This window comes from Stegostoma tigrinum, chromosome 2 (genome assembly GCF_030684315.1).
Source record: "Stegostoma tigrinum isolate sSteTig4 chromosome 2, sSteTig4.hap1, whole genome shotgun sequence".
NCBI classification, from domain to species: Eukaryota; Metazoa; Chordata; class Chondrichthyes; order Orectolobiformes; family Stegostomatidae; genus Stegostoma; species Stegostoma tigrinum.
The window spans coordinates 95180599-95200842 of NC_081355.1; the positions used below are offsets into that span (position 1 = coordinate 95180599).

Below are 20244 nucleotides of genomic sequence, written 5' to 3' on the forward strand. Positions count from 1 at the left end.
ATCTTGGAGTCTGAGACAGAGTTTAACACTGGTATCACCACAGACTTTGTAAATATTTGCTAACTGTTAGGAAAATTCTGTTCTGCAGTTTGTATTGTTGGAGCTCAGGTCATTGTAGTTGTGATACAGTGGGTTTATTTGATTTGTGTAAGCCTTGTGGTTGCTTTCTTCTATTCAGGATTGGGTTCCAAATATGCACCTCCTTGTCCACTGATGAGGGCAGCTCTGGACAGTTTTCGAAAACATTTTTAGCATTGGTTGTCTTCTGGAAGCAGCTGTTTTCAGTTACTGCAAATTACATGAATCTTTAGTTCAAAATTTCACCTTCCACTTAGAGAATTGCCGGGCCCTAAAGAAGACAAAATAGGCCAGGACTTTCTTTCTCAAACACAGGGGATTACATCCTATGGGGTGCACAATGAACCTGGATTTCCTTTCTGGCTGCTCCAAGAAAATGCAATTTATAATTTTTTAAAAATCTCCATGTCTAAAACAGCAAAAGCTGAAAAATGCATTGCAGACCAGTCAGCATAAGTAGAATGATACGTAAGTTCATGTTGCTGGTGGACACACAACCCTTTATCAGAACTGCCTGTATGCCGAATATTGGGTTGTTGACTGCTAACTTAAAATAACCAATCCTAATCCTTCAGTACTTTTAATTGCTTCTTTTGTATGATTTTTGGTGATTTCAGGTCAGAGTGCAGCTTTTTAGTGATATGTTTGTACCTGTATTTTGAAGATTAGGAAGTTCATTTAATTCCCCAATGGGAAAATTGTGGCCAAGGAGAAGTAAGCTCAAGGTGAATACAGAAAAAAATTGTGGCTAGTGTTAATCTTAAAAAAGAAGTCCAGACCACAGGATTTAATTAGTGCTGCATCTGTTTAACCTAAGTAACTGAGACTTTGAAACACGGCTGGATGCTTTGTGCTGCATGACGCTAAACTGTAAGGCCATTTCCATTGTAAAACTGGACAGCTGTTTGGTTATTGTAACTTACAGTTACAGCCGGAGAGCACTGCCAGTGTTAGTAATATTGGAGCACCAGTTTTGACCTCGTATCGTTCTTGAAGCTCTGTGGTACCCCTTTTGTTATTTTTAACCATTTCCAGCCCTCCACTCCAGAAATCATTGATTACTTGTTGTGGAATAGGTTTGGGGGTGCCTGGAGCTTTATCACAATGTCCACAGGTTTGTTATTTACGTGTGGATTCTTTAAAATTAAACATTAGGAGAATCTTCAGTCCAGCGCAAACCTGGCTGGAAATCCAAACACACTTCAATGAGCGGTGGCAGGAGAGAAAACCATGTTTAGTTTCTCCTTTCTTAATCAAGTGGGGATAAGGCTTATTCTCACAGCCCTGTTACTGTCCTTGACAGTGTAAACCAGTGAATGAACATGATTTCCTGGTCTGTCAGTTTCAGCTTATCAAGGGCTAACAAAAGTTTATTTGTCTCAAAGTGCGTATTCACGATATCAAACACTTTTTTCCTTATTCAATCAAATGATTTTGAAACCATGATAAGTAAGATGCATGCATGTTGGTGCCACATCAGTGATTATTTTTTAAAGTTGAATAAGGCTAAAGGCCTAAGAACATCATTTTGGAGTGATTAGTATTTTAAAGCTGATGAAGTATGATTTTTATGGTGGCAAAAAATACTGTAAACACCCAGCCAAACTTGCGACATCAGTGGAGAGAGATCCTTTTTCAGTCAATGATCTTACATCATTCGCGTTTTGTCATTTTATGAATTGTGTTGCAAAATGGATTCGCATAAGCTGATTGTTTTGTCAATCACAATCTGTTATCCGTTTTTCGATATGAAATTGAAGCCGAAATTCAAAAGTACATCTTCCACATATTGATTATTTTTCCCCCCACTCTACTTACAGAAACTGCTTTCTCATCCGACAAACATGTCACTGTCAAATTTGTGCAAGACACGTCCAAATTTTGGTATAAACCCGAAATATCACGTGAACAAGGTGAGGCAGAGGTACTTCGTTTCTTTCAGTCAAGTCTGAGTTAGTGAAAGATTAAATAGCATTTTGAGTGGCATAATCTTATTTGCCAATACAGCATTATTAATTCCTGTGTTTGAGTTGGTCCAAACTGGAATAGGCAACTTGCAAGACATGGTGACAGTATGCAACTATTAATTGAGCACCGAAAGAATTTCTAATCCTGTTGGAAGGAAAAGTGAAAGTGATTCTTTTTCTCCGTTCTATTCCTTTCCTAATCATTATTGATGAAAATGGCAAATTGGAAATAATTGACACAAGATGTTTTCTCATGTGTTATTGCTGCAATCAATGTCTAAAAATTTGTAGAGAATTTCAATTCCTTGATTTATTCGGAGCTGTGTGCTCAGTACTGCTTCTGTTATTAGACTGGACACCATGTTGTATGTACTGTATCATTGGCCCCATATGTTGGCTATGAAATAAATTCCATGGATTACCAACAACTTAACTCTGTAATGTGTCCAGTAAAATCACCTTTTTCATTAATTCTGTATGTGGAATTCATGCACTTATTGTGTTTCTGTCACATTCTGTGATGTCACTGGGAATGTGTCATAGGAATTCATGACAGAGAAATAATAATTCCATGTTGATTTCTGCTGATTTCAAATTGTGAACCTGAAAATCTGTCTCAGCAAAGCTGTACTCTGACATTGACCTCAGACTGCTTACTGATAAATACGTAGCCTAAAGAGCAGAGATAAGATTAAATTAACTCTGACTCAGCAGCAATTAATAAACAATGTATTGTGTGTTATTGCTGTGCTAATGCTATAACACTTAAATTATACATTGGTAAATGATTTCTCTTCTGATAGGCAGCAAGAAATCAACTCCTTTAATTATAAATTCTTTAATTTAATTTTTCATAATGTTACCCAGAGAAGATGAGAATTATTACACAAATGTGTATAAATAACACAGACCATAACATAGAACATTACAGCACAGTACAGGCCCTTCGGCCCTCGATGTTGTGCCAACCTGTCATACCGATCTCAAGCCCATCTAACCTACACTATTCCATGTAAGTCCATATGCTTGTCCAATGACGACTTAAATGTACCTAAAGTTGGCGAATCTACTACCATTGCAGGCAAAGCGTTCCAATCCCTTACTACTCTCTGAGTAAAGAAACTACCTCTGACATCTGTCCTATATCTTTCACCCCTTAATTTAAAGCTATGCCCCCTCGTGCTCGCCGTCACCATCCTTGGAAAAAGGCTCTCCCTATCCACCCTATCTCACCCTCTGATTATTTTATATGTTTCAATGAAGTCACCTCTCAACCTTCTTCTCTCTAATGAAAACAGTCTCCAGTCCCTCAGCATTTCCTCGTAAGACATTCCCTCCATACCAGGCAACATCCTAGTAAATCTCCTCTGCACCCTTTCCAAAGCTTCCACATCCTTCTTATAATGCGGTGACCAGAACTGTACACAATACTCCAAGTGCGGCCGCACCAGAGTTTTGTACAGCTTCACCATAACCTCTTGGTTCCGGAACTCGATCCCTCTATTAATAAAAGCTAAAACACTGTGTGCCTTCTTAACAGCCCTGTCAACCTGGGTGGCAACTTTCAAGAATCTGTGTACATGGACACCGAGATCTCTCTGCTCATCTACACTACCAAGAGTCTTACCATTAGCCCAGTACTTTGCCTTCCGGTTACTCCTACCAAAGTGCATCACCTTACACTTGTCTGCATTAAACTCCATTTGCCACCTCTCAGCCCAGCTCTGCAGCTTATCTGAATGCTAAGAGATTTAAAAACTTGAATTACTTAGATTGTGTAAAAATCAGGGTCTATCCACCTTTCAGATCCTTTTTCTATAAGTTTTATTTCAATGGGTTGGAAAAAATAGATTGAATGCCACCTATTAATCTTCTTATCAGATGGCATCAACCAGATTCCCTGAAACTTGAGCATAGTCACCATCAGTAATGGATGCATTTCAGTATTAAAACTAGGATCGAAGTCACATACTCTGTCGATCTATGTTGTGCCTCTCAGTTACTCTGTATATCTCAACGTTGGCTAAAAGAAATGAGGGAGAGGGTGAGTTCACTATTAACATGCATGTGAACTTAAATATAAAACAATGTATAGATGTTCGGTGATAGAAAATATTCTAATTAGAATTGTTTAGTATGGTCTTTGGAAATAATTCCTGTTCGGAATCATCTCTAAGCTTAATTATTAATGAGTACTCATTCTACCTGCAGCCATTGCAATACTAAAGGACAAAGAGCCTGGGTCGTTCATTGTACGGGACAGCCACTCTTTCCGAGGTGCCTATGGATTGGCAATGAAAGTTGCTACACCTCCTGCTTCGGTGCTACAGCAAAACAAGAAAGGTATTGCATGTTTCGCAGAGATTGTGTATTTCCTTTCCAATTTGATCAACAACTTAGAATGCCTTCAATGTTGAAAAATGCCTGTGCAGGTGTCATTAGATAATCGATGGAAAGCTGTGGAGAAAGTGATTTTAAAAATGAGCCAGAAAGTCTCAGGTGGAATGGCGAGGCAAAGGAGAAAGTCCAGAGAACAAGTCTAATACGATGGAAGAATTTTAGCAACAGTTGTCGGATGAAGAGAAGATGATACTGAATCAAAAGCTAGAATCAAGGAAATGAATTCTTAGTGGGGTTTTGGAGTTTAAGGCTTGTAAATATAGATTATTGTAAGGTGACAGTTTTAAAAACAAGAACAAGAACTTAAAATGGTGTGTTGAGTCTGCTGAATGGGTGCAATAGAGAAATGAGATTTTCCACAGTAGAAAACTCAAACAACAAACTTTATGAAAGATTGGAGATGATGAAGTGAAGAGGATAGAAGGCCCTAAGCTCATAACATATCAGTGTAGAATTAGCTCATTCGGCCCATCAAGTCTGCTGCATCATTCGATCATGGTTGGTATGTGTTTCAATCCCATGGTCCTGCCTTCTCCCTGTAACACTTGATCCACTTACTAATCTATCTCTGTCTTAAATACATTCAATGACTTGACCTCCACAGCCACAGCAGTGAGGGAACCACTGCTGGAGTCATATGATGGGACAGAAGTGGAAATTTTGCAGAAGTTAAAGTGGACAATCTTGGCGGAGGACAGAGAATGGGATTCAATGATTAGCTCAGGATTAAATCTCTCAATAAGACAGAAACTGTTTACTTCAGCCTGAGAGGTTTTGGAGGTAAATTCAGTCAGGATCAAAGATATTGAGTCTGCAGTGAAACTAAAGAAAATAGTTTCAGTCATCTAAAGGATGGACCTAAATTGTGGCTTAACCATGACTTGATTTCAAAGCAAGAGTAAAACATTCAAGCGGTCAGTGAAAATGGTGAAGGAGGAGAGGTAAATAATGACGTTTATCTGTGAGCTAAGCTGAAACCCAAGGCTCTGAAAGATGCTATCATTCAAGGTGCAGTATGTAGGGCTTTTAAACTCCAGAAGTGATAATGCAGGGAAGAGTAGCACAGCTGAATGTATTTGAGCTAGGAACAAAACAATGCAAAGAGCTTTGCTGCATTGGGAAAGGAGTGGGTGGGAAAGCTCTCACAAGGGCAGAGCATGGAGAATGGAGATAAGAACCATGCCAGCTGTTTTGGAATCTGTTCAATAGTTTGTTCAATGTGATGGCAATATCCTTGAGTATATTTAGCCTCGCGAAAAGGGCTGCAATTTCTTTTGTCGTAACAAAGGGATCAGTCAACCTAATGTGCACATTCTCGGTGGCTGTTGCATCGTCCCCAAAGTAAAGCATTGGAAACAGTACACAACATTCCACCTGTGGCCAAGTTTGTTCGTGTTTAACATATCTATTTAAGTTTTGTATTAGTGGCCTTATTTACACAATCTGGTCTCACTGTTTTATTTTGCAACTCGTTTTTTCGCTTTTAAAGATTGGTGTATCTGAAGCCCTAAATCTTTCTGTTTCTCTAATCCTTTTAAATCTACTTCTTAATGTATGTCTCCTTAATTTTCCTACTCAAGCCAAATCACTTTGTACTTTTCTACACTCGAATTTAATTTGACATTATTCAACAGAATCAACTAACTGCCATGTAAATTGTGAAAAGGATAGTGTAGAATTTCAAAAGGGCCGAGACAAGTTGGTGGAATTGTTGAGCAGCAAACGGGCGAAGCTTAGTGCAGAGAAATATGATGTGATTGATTTTTGCTGAAAAATCATAGAATCCTTGCAGTGCAAAAAGAGGACACTCAGCCCATATAGTCCGCACCAATCCTATGAAGAGCATCCCACCCAGACTCAGCCCCACTAACCCGTTCCTGTGACCCTACACTTGCCATGGTTAACCCCCACTCCTAACCTGCGTGCCCCTGGACACCACAGTGCACCATCCTACCTGTCTTTGGCCTGTGGGAGGAAACTGGCGCACCCACTGGAAACCCACGCAGACACTGGGAGAATGTGCAGACTGCACGCAGTCATCCAAAGGTGTAACTGAAACTGGGTCCCTGGCACTGAGGCAGCAGTGCTAACCACAGAGCGACTGCACTGTCCATTTTTCAGATCGTGAATAAGAACAGAAGTCCCCTCCCCCACTCCCCACACCCCCAGTCTTCTCTGCCATTCAGTAAGATCATGGCGCTGGTTTGTGTTTTGAATTCCACTTTCCCATCTATCCTGATGATCTCTGATTCCCTTTCCTAACAAGAACCCACATCAGAGATAATGGGAACTACAGATGCTGGAGAATTCCAAGATAATAAAATGTGAGGCTGGATGAACACAGCAGGCCAAGCAGCATCTCAGGAGGTGCTCCTGAGATGCTGCTTGGCCTGCTGTGTTCATCCAGCCTCACATTTTATTATCTAAGAACCCACATCTCTCTTTTTAAAAAAAAAAATCAACGACCTTCTTAGGTACACTGTTCCAAAATCTCTCAACACTCTGGGAACATTTCTCCATCTCAGCACTGAAAGTGCGACTCCTAATTTAAAGACAGTGACTTTGGATTCTGGACTGACCCATGAAAAGAAACATCTTTTCCACGTCCTCCTTGTCAACACTCGTTTTTGGATCTTACGCACTTGAATCGAGTTATCCTTCGTTTTTCTGAACTTCAGTGAAAGCTAACCCAAACCATCCAAACTGTATTCATGAGGTAATCTGTTCACTCCAGGTATCGATTGAGTGAACCTCCTCTAAACCACCATCAGTGTGGAGAGACAAAACAAAATAGGGTAAAGGTCTAGAGGGGTGTTGAAGCAATGGTTCCTGAGTGCATGTGCACATAAATCATTGGACAACCTGTCAGAGTAGTTAATAGAGCATACAGTACATCAGGCTATATTAATAAGGGCATAAGAGTACAAGAGCAAGGATAGGATGCTTAACTTGGTTTGGCCTCTAGTAGGGCTTTACATCCTGTTCTGGGTGACACATTTTTGGAAAACTCTGAAGGCATTACAGAGTGAAGGAAAAAATTCATGAGAATGGGTCCAGGGATGAGAAATTTCAGTTACACAGATTGAAGAAGCTGAAACCGTTTATCCTGGATAAAATGTGTCAGGATGAGATTTCATAGAGGCATTCAGAATCGTGGGGTCTCTGGAAAGATGGAGAGACCGATGGAAGGACTGAAAACAAGCAAGTGCCGATTTAATGTAATCGGAAAAGAAAGCAATGAAGACATGAACTTTCTCACGCACTTTAGTTAAGATCTTGTATGCGCTGGCAGTGTTTTGGAGTCATTTAACAGACTCATTCAAGGGCGTCATTTTCTGAAAAGGACAAGATTGTGCAGGATTACGATGAGAAAACAGGGAAATGGTACCTGTTGAATTGCTTGCTACAAGAGCAGGCACAGATGTGATGGACCAAATGGCTGTCTTCAGTGCTGGAGCAATTCTGTGATGTGTAAACTTGTGTTTTTTTATTCTTCACACAGCTTTGGGAGACTTATCGAATGAGCTGGTCAGACATTTCCTGATTGAATGTACCCAGAAAGGAGTACGATTAAAGGGTTGCCCCAATGAACCATACTTTGGTATGATTTTATGTTTACTGTTTAGAAGTACAGCCAAGATGATCCAGCTGTTTTAACCTGAATTTCTTCCTTTGGATCTAATATGCAATTCTGTGTTTCTATTCAGGGAGTCTGACTGCCTTGGTTTATCAACATTCCATCACACCACTGGCATTGCCTTGCAAGTTACTCATCCCTGACAGAGGTAAGTATATAAGTTGGCAGAAGAACATTGTTGAAAAACTGTTCTGATAAATACTGTCAAACTGATGCAATTGGAATCATATATACAAAATGTTCCTTTTCAAAATGCATGCAGCTCAAAATATGCTAGCTCATTTTTACTTCTGTTGTAAAATGAATCATTATCATTTTGAAGGTTGAAATTAGCATGTTAGATTTTCCATGATAACATAGTTTAAACTTGAATCTCCATTGTCAAGCCTCAGACAAAGTCAAATAAAACTTTGTATCTTGACATGTGCAGGGAATACACAAGTGATGGGAGTGACAAATTGCATGCTTTTGAAATTTAAAAAGAAAGACAAATTAAAGGGCTGTGTCACAATAGGTAGAGAGAAGAATTGATAGTCTCTGAGGTGCTTCAAAAGGTTTCTGGGTCAATGAGTAGCTTTGGCCAAGCTTAAAAATGCAAAAGCCAAATATTAAAATCCAGAGTTAAAATTGACATGACAGAGCACTTCTTGAATTGTTTAGAAGGCTGTCTAGGGCTCAGTTAGCTTAGTCGCGTGCTAGAGTGCGGTGCAGAATAATGTCAGCAGCATGAATTTTATCCCTGTTATTGTAGTTCAAGGCAGCCTGCCTCTTCAGCTTGTCACACATTTGATCTGGAGTGCTGAAATTGGAAACCAACTGTCTCTTTCTAATAGTTCCCTGTGGACTCTTGTTAATTGCTCATCCAATCCTGATGTAAAAATGGTGTTTCATAAGGGATAGCAAAGAGTGTGGCCCATAACAACACCGCCATGTGCTTCTGAATATGCATTCCAACAGTGACTACATTAGTGCAGCCAGTCCCAATCAAAAGTTGGAATAGCGCATCTCCGTTATACTGTGTTTTAGTGCTGTGTTATCCAAAAGAAGGAGACTATTGCTAATGCTACACAAAGGCACAATTTATTTTTAGTACTTGCTAAATTCTGCAGCCCAGTGTCTTAATTGTGGTGATGAAATGATAATGACATACTGTCTGTCCTTTCCAGTGGCTGGATTCTTTCCTCTGCCTCTTATAGCTCTGTCAAGCCTGCCAGAAACCATTACTAAATAATACCCCCATTTTGGCAGCATCCTTTTGCGGTTTAAGCAGATTTTCAGGACATTACAAAAATTAGTCATCCCTTTTTTTATGTTAGTTTATTTATCATAGAATCCCTATAGTGTGGAAACAGGCCTTTTGGCCCAACAAGACCACACCAACTCTCACATCATCCCACCAAGACCCATCCCCCGGCACCCATCTATTCGACCCATCCCTCAACACTATGGGCAATTTTTCATGACCAACCCACCTAGCCAACATGTTGTTGGACCGTGGGAGGAAACCGGAGCAAACCCATGCAGTCACGGGGACAAAGTGTCAAACTCCACACAGACAGTCGCCCGAGGGTGGAATCGAACCTGGGTCCCTGGCGCTGTGAGGCAGCTGTGCTAACCACTGAGCCACTGTGCTTTGTTTTCTGATCATTAATAATGAGGCTGTCTGAGTTGTTTTTCTAAAACGCTCATCTCGTGAATTGAAGGCCTTTGCCTGGGATTATAGTTAGCTTTATTTTATAAAGCTCTCAGTTAAGTCATTAGTGCTGAACAGGTTACTCGAGTAAGAGATCAGAACTGGAGATTTGAATATGTTTTTACATTTCTATTTAATAGATCCTTTAGAAGATGGAATAGATGCTTCCACACAGGCTGCCACAAATTCTGCTGCAGAATTGTTGAAGCAAGGAGCAGGTAAACGTACTGTAGTACTGCTGTGGCAGGTGTCTCCTGTAACTGACACGTTTATAATTGTCAAATAACCTGCCACGTAAAATCATAGTTCACCTGTTTCAGACCTTTTAGCGAGCTTATAAGATATTTGGCTGAATCTTGTATGTTGGCTCAGTGTAATATTTGTCGAGCTCCACGGAGGGTTTCTCTATGCGTGGCTCAGCGAAATTTCTTGCCACATTGCCCAAATCTGCCAAATTAACTACCTACCCTGCCCTTTTGGTGCCCCTCTTGCCTGATGCTCACATACTTTTACCACTCATCGTATTGGGAAGAACTGTTTATCCCGAGATAAATCATCGCCTCTGGTAACTGCGCCCGTAGTTGAAAAACTATGCTCCTGCACTAACACCGGTGTTCTGAAGCTGCCCTGATTGGCACCAGACTAATTCAGAAAGATGTCAGATGGTGGGGCACACTCAGTGTCAATGGGCCCTCTGGACAAAAAACCATATATCGAAGGCCATGGGGTCCTGTGTAGGGCAGGCTCCCTCCAACTACAGAACCTGAGACTGTACATGGATGCTGTGGGAGGGCATATTGATGTCGCAGGTGATATTTCACTGTAAATAAAGTCCGATATTTGTTCAAATATGCTCACAATGCAGCTACATCTGTTAGGCCATGTCTGTGTCATGCATGATGTTCCATGGAGCAATGCCAAGCTTGAGAGGCTGCTGCACCAAATATGGCCAATGTAAACAGTGCGTTTTGAAGGAACCCTGGAAATATTGCATGTGTTGATTTGCCATCATAGGCCTCAGTGGCCAAAGGAGATGGTCTTGGATGAAATGGCCACCAACGTTTGGTGCTGTGTGGTGCATAGCACACAACGAGATAGCTGGGTCATGGTCTGCGGGGACTGGGAGCCGGCTGCTGTGTATCCTCTCAATGACTGGGTCTCTGTGTAGTGTTGTTGCCCTTTGAAGGGCCTCCCCTTGGTTTCCACACAAGTAGGGGCATGTATTTTACCCACTGTGCAGCTGCAGTTTCCAGGATCTGAGAAAATGTCAGCGAGTGCACCTCAGACAGTAATATCCATGCTCCACCTTTACATTTGGTGAGGACCAGAACATCTAAATCCCCTTCCTGAAGCTCTGCCCATTGCCAAATCCACCCCCAGTCCCTACTGAGCAGGGTGGTGCTCTGCTTGAGCATAACTCTTGCACTGCCACCACCCCAACACCTCCTGTACCTCGTGGCAATCTTGTCTCGATGCCTGGAACTCTGTCTGAAAATGCACCAAGTTGCTCCTGATAACGGAGAAGAGCTTTCCTGACTTCTCACACAGTTCTCCTGCCATAACCATGTCATTCAGGTTTCTATAAGATTCCACCCAATGTATATTTTAGTAACGTTATCAAACGCTTAGTACACTTTGTCTGTTGTAGTGATGACTAGAAGTTTGCTCTGTGGTTGTCACTGAATACACCATAATAATTGCAAACATTAAAATAATTAGTAGAAACGGATGAATACTTGCGAGCAAAGAAACTTTAGTTAGTCACAAAATAGTCTGAGAAATGTTCATGATCTGAGAAGTGTATTTGAAAGGTTTTCCTTTTTTTTTGTTTCAGCCTGTAATGTGTGGTATTTAAATTCTGTGGATATGGAGTCTCTCACAGGCCGTTATGCAATCGAAAAAGCAACATCAGAAACATTGGGGCAGGCACCTTCTCTAGCCTCCACTGTTGTACATTTTAAAGTATCTGCCCAAGGCATTACTCTGACTGACAATCAAAGAAAGTAAGTATGCCCTGTATTTTAACTTGGACTTACACAGGAACAGTAAACTGAAACCTCACCTAACAGTTTCCTGATTTTGTCCAAGTCTTTCGAGCCAAATAATTTCTTCGTGGTTAAATGTTCAGACATTTTACAGGGAAAATGGCCAGTGAAGTGCACACTATCACAAATCAGTTGAGGCAGTGGATAAAAATTATCCAGTATATTAGAAAATTCCAAAAATTAATTGAGATATATGAAACAATACTAAAGTAGCTGTTTAAACTGAGAATATTTTGGAAATTGAATGCTGAAGATACAGAGATGGCGCGGTAGCTCAGCTGCCTCACATCGCCAGGGACCCGGGTTCAGTTCCACCCTTGGGCGATTGTCTGTGTGGAGTTTGCACATTCTGTCCATGGAATGCTCCGGTTTCTTCCCACAATCCAAAGGTTAGATGGATTGGCCATGCTAAACGTAGGCTTACAGCTTTGAAAGGTGCTGTACAAGGAGCCTTGGTGAATTACCGTGGTGTGCATCATAGATGGTACACAGTACTGTGATGGTACAGTGGCTGTGGTGTAGGAAATGACTACTGAAGGTGATGCATATAGTTTCAACCAGGCAAGTGGAGAGTATTCTGTCACACTCCTGACTTGTGCCTTGTAACAGGTGAGCAATCATCTGGGGAGGCTGGTAGTGCGTTCCTCACCCTGAGATTCCTTTTCTCTGACTTAGAACATAGAACATAGAACAGTACAGCACAGAACAGGCCCTTCAGCCCACAATGTTGTGCCGACCATTGATCCTCATGTATGCACCCTCAAATTTCTGTGACCATATACATGTCCAGCAGTCTCTTAAATGACCCCAATGACCTTGCTTCCACAACTGCTGCTGGCAACGCATTCCATGCTCTCACAACTCTCTGCGTAAAGAACCTGCCTCTGACATCCCCTCTATACTTTCCACCAACCAGCTTAAAACTATGACCCCTCGTGCTAGCCATTTCTGCCCTGGGAAATAGTCTCTGGCTATCAACTCTATCTATGCCTCTCATTATCTTGTATACCTCAATTAGGTCCCCTCTCCTCCTCCTTTTCTCCAATGAAAAGAGACCGAGCTCAGTCAACCTCTCTTCATAAGATAAGCCCCCCAGTCCAGGCAGCATCCTGGTAAACCTCCTCTGAACCCTCTCCAAAGCATCCACATCTTTCCTATAATAGGGCGCCCAGAACTGGACGCAGTATTCCAAGTGCGGTCTAACCAAAGTTTTATAGAGCTGCAACAAGATCTCACGACTCTTAAACTCAATCCCCCTGTTAATGAAAGAATGACTCTTCTGTACATATTGTACAGTTGGAGCCACTGTATTTATATGGCTGGTCCAGTTCTATTTCTGGTCAATGGTATAAAAAGGTTGTTGTTAGTGGGGGATTCAGTGTTGGCAATACCATTCAATGTTAAGGGGCAATGCTTAGATTCTCTTGTTGAAGATGGTCATTACCTGCCACAAAAAAGCTACTAGGGACTTATCAGTCTCAGCCTGACCTCATATAGATAAGGACTACACCAGTACCATTTGAAAAAGACAACAACAGCAGCTGCATGGGAACGCCACCACGTGCAAGTTTCCCTCCAAGCCAAAAGCCATGAGATTTGGAATGGAATTGCTATTCCATTATTGTTGGGTCAAAATCCTGAAACTCACCCCCTAAAAGCCAAAGCTAGGCAAGAGGTCTGTGCTACTACATGACCAACAGTGATGCAGTGTCTCTGAAGAGACCTGAGACTGGATTCTCATCTTTGAGGCATGTTAGAAGGAGTTGAGACTTTTCCCAACTTCACAATAACAGCACTGTGGAATTCTGCACCCCAAGCACTCTGATGGTTCAAGAAGGCAGCTCCTCCAAACCACCTTGAGGGCACTTACTGATGGGCAGTGAATGCCAGCACAGCCAGTGATGCCTCGTTACACATATAAACACGCTGTCTGTTATACTTCTGGAAAAGTTAGAGCAGAGGAACAGCAGCAGCTTTGAAGAATACCCAGGCTGTTGTATTTAAGTTAAATTGTCTTTCGCCTAATCATATGTAAGATACAGAATGAACCTTTGCTAACACTAGGACTGCACTTTCATGGACTCTGGAGACCATAGCCTGCAACCGAAATCTAGTTGGCTCCACTGCAGCGATCATCTTTGTTTTCCAGAATGTTCATGGAGTTGGGCTCGCTTTTCAAGGGTATAAGGTTCACCTCAGAACTGTCATGAGGCATGAGAAACCTTTTAAATATAAAGTTCAAAAAGGTCTCAGCCATGCTGAGCTATCCCAATCTCATTATGCATTATTGGCCGAGCGCTCAGACTTCCACTTAAACTATTGAAACTTCTCCATGTCCCCCAAAACATAGTTGGTTGGCTGTAGCTCTGATCTCTTCTTTCAGTTGCACAGTATTTATTTACACATGATATAGGATTCAAATACTTGTGGTGTTTGCTTTGATGCTTTATTCAAGACTGGATAATTGACCCTTTTATTGCCTTGTAGTGAAAAGTGTTTTCTTTTGAGTGTGGAAAGTTATGAAGGAATTTTTTTTAAAAAGTTTTTCTCCCACATATTGTCAATACAGGGCTCATTGCTCCTATACAGGTGGTGGAATCAGCCCTGAAATGCCGTCCCTTGGCACGGAGGATATAACGGGCTATGAGGATTGTTAGACTGGCATGGGTGGAATATGGAGGGCATGAGGGATGAGGGCTTGAGTGGCCTTACTGTTTTTGTTACAACTGGGATAAAGTCTCTCCGCACTGAGATGACCATTTTAAACTATCCTCTTCAAAATCCCACCTTTGCAGATGCTTCCTGTAAAGGCAGGAAGCCAAGTTGGGAATTGTCCTGACCCATGTTATTTGTCTCAGATGAAAATGTAGACCCAGGTCTCTTCAGAGGCACTGTATCTTCTCTGCTGATATTGTGACACTGAACATTGCATAGTACTGTCTTCATGCTTTGCTTCTGACAATTCAGTTTTCAGGCTAAATTGAGAGAGCAACTATTTTGGGAGGGTAATGAGTAGGAATTACATTTTTTTAAAATGTTAAGCATGTAATTTTAAAGTAAATTAGAAGGAGTAAACTTATTCTGGCAACAAGTCTGCAATGATGTTTTCTCATTGGCAACTGCTTGTTGAATTGAAAGGCTAATTTGAACACAGTGGAATTAAAAGCAAATAATTCTCTTTTCTATTAGCTAAGATGAAAAATAACAAATTCTGCATGGAACAGAAAGACGCAACAAAATCTAGTTCCATTATTGGCTTTTAAATCTGAGTTTTCTTTCTTGACTTACAATATATTTCTCCAGTTATCTCATTTGCCTAGGTGATTACTTTTTTTAGACCTACACAGGATGCATTTTGAACATAGCTCTGACGTTCCAGTATATCCCATAAAATCCCATATTAGAACTCACTTTCCAATAAGTCACAGCTTAAGTTCAGTCACTTTTTTTTTCTCCAGAGCAGAACAATATGAGATATGGAGGCAATTCAGCACCTCAAATCAGTAAATGTGATTGCTCTGAGAAGTAACTCTATAAATCTGCCTGTGTATCGTATCATTTACTTCCTTCAGCTCACAAAAAGCCATTGTTTTGAAGTCTAAAATTAACCCTAGTGATACTTTGCTAACACTAGGACCTGGAGCACCTGTACCCAAGTGTATAGGGGTGATAGGCCCTTGTGGCATAAGGACATTTAGCCTCTTGATCCTATCTGCCAGTGTCTCCATCATGGCTGATCTTCTAGCTCATTCCCACTTTCCCACACTTGAATATCTAGAGATCTATCTTCCTCTGTCTTGAATGCACTGTGTAGCTGTGCCTCTACAGCAGTCTTTGGGAGCAAATTCCTTTTTAAAAAGAAAACCCAAAATGACCTACCCCTTATTCTAAGACGGTCCTCCCTGTTTCGAGGCTTAGCATCAAGGAAAATATCCTTCCTGCATGTACTCTTAATCAGCACTCAAAGCATTCTGTGTTTTTCAATGAGATCGCCACTCACTCTTCCAGACTCTAGAGTATATGTCAGTATCTTTGTAGGACAACCCTGCTATCGAAGGAATCAGAGATAGTAGGAACTGCAGATGCTGGAGAATCTGAGATAACAAGGTGTGGAGCTGGATGAACACAGCAGGCCAAACAGCATCAGAGGAGCAAGAAAGCTGATGTTTCAGGCCTGAAACATCAGCCTTCCAGCACCTCTGCTGCTTGGCCTGCTCTGTTCATCCAGCTCCACACCTTGTTACCTAAAGAATCAATCTGATGAAATTTCAAAGTCAGCTTAACCATTGCAAATTGTGAGAGTAAAAAGTTGGAATAAGTATTGCAAAATCATTCCTTTACCTTTTGCACAATTATATTTTTAAAGGTGCAGATTTAAAGGTGTTTCACTACAGTTGAATAAGTAATTCTGTCCCAATTATGTGTGTTGCTAATAATAACTTTTCTTTTTGTATAGATTATTCTTCAGAAGACATTATGCTGTCAACACAGTAATTTTCTGTGCCTTGGACCCAGAAGAAAGAAAGTATGTTTGTGTTTGACATAGCCTATGTTCTGATGCTGTATGGTGTTAGGATTGTGACAGAAGTTTGAGATTCTAATGGATGTTTTCTTTTCTCCCCTCCCTGCAAAAGATGGACAAAAGACAGCATCTCAGCAAAGTAAGCATTTGGAATCTAGAATTTTGTAGAACAGTTTAAAGTTAACTTGGCATTGCTTGTGTATAAAAACATGGATAATGTGCTTTTGTTTTGATAGAATCTTTGGATTTGTGGCAAGGAAACAAGGAAGTGCCACTGATAATGTGTGTCATCTGTTTGCCGAACACGACCCTGAGCAACCTGCCAGTGCTATTGTGAACTTTGTATCAAAGGTCATGATTGGATCACAAAAGAAGTAAATTGATTCTGATGCTGCCAAACTCCACATTCCGGAGGATATCCCTATTTTTAAACAAAATTCAAAGATCAGAAAACTGCAGGACAACAATAATTTGGAACAACAATAGGTCATGTTTGGAAGGCTTGTGTACGTTGAATGATGGTGAGAGCAGGTTTGATTTATTTTACAGAGGAGCAGGGATGCGAGTTTTAGAGAATAACCGGTCTTAGAACAGACTGTCAGACTGTCTGGCTTTTGTGATTACTCATTATCATTTGGTCGTATTTGTTGAGGTGAAGGGTCAATGCTTAGTTTTATTTTCTTACTGTCTTGAGCAGGAGGAAATAAAGCAGGTTTAGAAATAGACCAATCAGGAAAAATAAACACTCATAATTTATATTTATTTGACTCATTATCCTGAATAGATGGCAGCAAATCTGATGATTGTATAATACAAATACATTTCAGTAAATGTGCTCAATCACAGTTTGGCTGTCAATTTTATATTACTTGGTGTGCTTGGAGGTGCATGCCATTCTATATTGTGTGCAACACCTTGTGTATCATTCCCGAATCACTGGCAGTTTAGTACAAGTAGGATAGATATTCAGGTTTATGTAGAATTATTTTGTATCACTGCGATTTTTTTACAAGTGATTAAATCTACACAACTATATACAGTTGGGTATGAAATTCTTGCCAAAGACATACCATTTAACCAGCACTTTGAGCTACCATGTAAGCGTAAGTTCAGTGAATGAATTCCACCCTTTTCCTTCTATTCAACCTCTGTATTCTACCCATATGTTGCTTCCAGTGTTAACTAATTGTGAAAATGCCAAACTTCAAGTATGAGTTTTCACTTTGACCAATAATTTGTATTATCAAAGTTATCATTTTATCCATGTCTGCTTTGGCTAGTCTGTATTTTGTAGTATTCTTCTAAGCCTTCTGTAAAAAAAAACTTGTACTCATTATGTAAATGAATTATGTTCTATAATTCTTTGTATAGTCCTTTTCCATTCTTTGAAACACAATCTATTAAAATTATACTAAGTACAATAGATTTTAGTTTCTGCTTTCACTTGTTCATGGTGTGAGCCACACAAAATAAAAGAATTTATATATAAACAGTTTATAGCAATGGTTTAGATTTGAGTTCCACTAAATTATTTCTTCCTCCACAGGCTATTGATTCTGGGATGACCAAGTAACTTGCTGAAACTTCAGGTGGTCTGTTAAGTTTCATGATAATCTGACTGTTGAAATATTAAAACCAACGTAGCCAACAGTAACACAATCTTAAAGTATGTTCACGTGCGACTTTATCTTCTTCTTCATAGCAGTATTAAAACTGCAGAATTGGGACATGACCTGTGTTGTCTGATTAGCCCCACTAGGTGGAAACTTCACTTTGCTTGGGTCTTGATACCCCACAGAATGAAATTGTACTGGAGTATCAAGCTGAATTTAGAATAAGCCTAAGCTCTGCCAGCTGCCATCAGACTGAGAACAGAGCCCTCCTTGAGCTGTTCTTGGATTCAAATCCAAATCTGAGCGAAGCCTGATGTAGTCAAGATGCTCAAATTACTTCCTGAATGTGGAAGTGACAGGAATGAATGACAAAAATGTTTTCTTCGAAAAGGCTATATTATGTTTGTCGCCCTTCGTGCAGCCTTGAAGTGCAGTTCTCATGATCTTTTAAATGGGTGAACATTTGCTAAATGTACCGTGACTAACATTTCTGGGACAGGACAATTGGAATTGTCCAGCCTCCAGGCTCTAGTCTCAGCATGGTGTGTGGCATGGCAGCACCACGCAGAGTCAGCTATGTCCACCAGCTCCCAGGTGTGCAGTTACAGCTGACCATCTAGCCAATACATGAACTGAATGTGAAGAATACAGTATAAATGCAAAATTAAATTTGCTTGTTCCAGTGGTATTGCTGCGTTAGAAGTGCACATAATGGTATGTGGTCATTCAGCTATTCTTCACCTGTCCACATATCACCCGCTCCTGTGACTTCTACCCTCTGTAAATACTGCTTGTAATCAGAAACAGAAACAATCTTATCCAAGTAAAACTATGAGCCATATGTAACAGGAATTTTAATTATGTTGTGAGCAGAGACAGTAATTTTTAAATAAAAATTTGAGATCCCAATTCTTAACTTGAATTTCGCACAAGACTTCATGTTTTAAACCGAAAGATCTTTTGTTCTTCTACTGTTAAAGAGAGTGAAAGAGAAGTACAGCACAGGAACAGACTCTTTGGCCGTGGAAGCTTGTGCCAATCGTCATGCCCTGACTAAACTTTTTTTTTAAAAATCCTGGTGCCCTTATTTGATCTGTATGCCTCTATTCCCACTCTATTTATGTAACCATCCAGATGCCTCTTCAATGTTGCCAATGTGCCCGCTTCTAGCACCTCTTCTGGCAGTGTGTTCCAGGCTCCTACCACTCTGCGTGAAAAACCTTCCTCGCACGTCTCCCTTAAATTTTCCCTCTCTCACCTTGAACCTGTACCTCATCGTAATGAAACTTCAACCCTGTTAAAAAAAGCCCCTGACTATCCATCCTATCTGTTTCATAATTTTGTAGACCTCGATCAGATCTCCTCTCAGCTACCATCTTTCCAGTGAAAACAATCCAAGTCATTTCTAACTCCTTCCCAAAATCCACAAACCCGACTGTCCTGGCCAACGACCCATTGTCTCCACCTGCTCCTGCCCCACCAAACTTATCTCCACTTATCTCAATTCCATTTTCTCCCCCTTGGTCCAGGAATTCTCCACCTTTGTCCGTGACACCACCCATACCCTCCACCTCCTCCAAAAATTCCAATTCCCTGGTCCCCAACACGTCATCCTGACCATGGACATCCAGTCCCTATACACTCGTATTCCCCATGCAGATGGCCTAAAGGCCCTCAGCTTCCTCCTGTCCCGCAGGCCCAACCAGTCCCCCTCCCACTGACACCCTTATAAACATAGTTGAACTCATTCTCACCCTTAAATTCTTCAACTCCTCCCACCTCCTACAGACAAAAGGGGTGGCCGTGGATAACCTCATGGGCCCAAGCTATGCCTGCCTCTCTGTAGGTTACGTGGAACAGTCTCTCTTCCGAAGCTACACTGGCCCTATACCCCATCTCTTCCTCCATTACATCGATGACTGTGTCGGCACTACCTCATGCTCCCACAAGGAGCTCAAACAGTTCATTCACTTCACTAACGCCTTCCACAGCAAACATAAGTTCACCTGGATCATCTCCAAACCCCCTCTCTCCTTCCTGGACCTCTCTGGTTTCATCTTTGACAACCACCTGGGAACCGATATACATTTCAAGCCTAGTGACTCCCGCAGCTACCTAGAATACACCTTCTCTCACCCACTTTCCTGCAAAAATGCCATCCCCTATTCTCAATTCCTTCTCCTCTGCCACATATGCTCCTGACATCCCAGATGTCCTCGTTTTTTAAGGACTGCAACTTCCACTCCTCGGTGGTTGAAAATACTCTCGACTGCATCTCTCGCATTTCCT

General features: G+C 41.0%; 1 protein-coding gene across 3 annotated transcripts in view; it reads left to right on the forward strand.

The window, feature by feature from the left end:
• LOC125461428 (tensin-3-like) overlaps positions 1 to 17806 on the forward strand; it is a 386950-nt gene extending 369144 nt beyond the window's left edge. For all 3 annotated transcript variants that reach the window (XM_048550197.2, XM_048550207.2, XM_048550217.2), the window contains 9 exons: positions 1899 to 1991; positions 4257 to 4388; positions 7948 to 8046; positions 8153 to 8230; positions 9916 to 9993; positions 11610 to 11778; positions 16277 to 16345; positions 16455 to 16481; positions 16579 to 17806. In XM_048550197.2, coding sequence (XP_048406154.2) covers positions 1899 to 1991; positions 4257 to 4388; positions 7948 to 8046; positions 8153 to 8230; positions 9916 to 9993; positions 11610 to 11778; positions 16277 to 16345; positions 16455 to 16481; positions 16579 to 16720 — 887 coding nt within the window. In that variant the 3' untranslated portion in view covers positions 16721 to 17806. The remainder of the gene's footprint in view (positions 1 to 1898; positions 1992 to 4256; positions 4389 to 7947; positions 8047 to 8152; positions 8231 to 9915; positions 9994 to 11609; positions 11779 to 16276; positions 16346 to 16454; positions 16482 to 16578) is intronic.
• The last annotated feature ends 2438 nt before the right edge of the window (positions 17807 to 20244 follow it).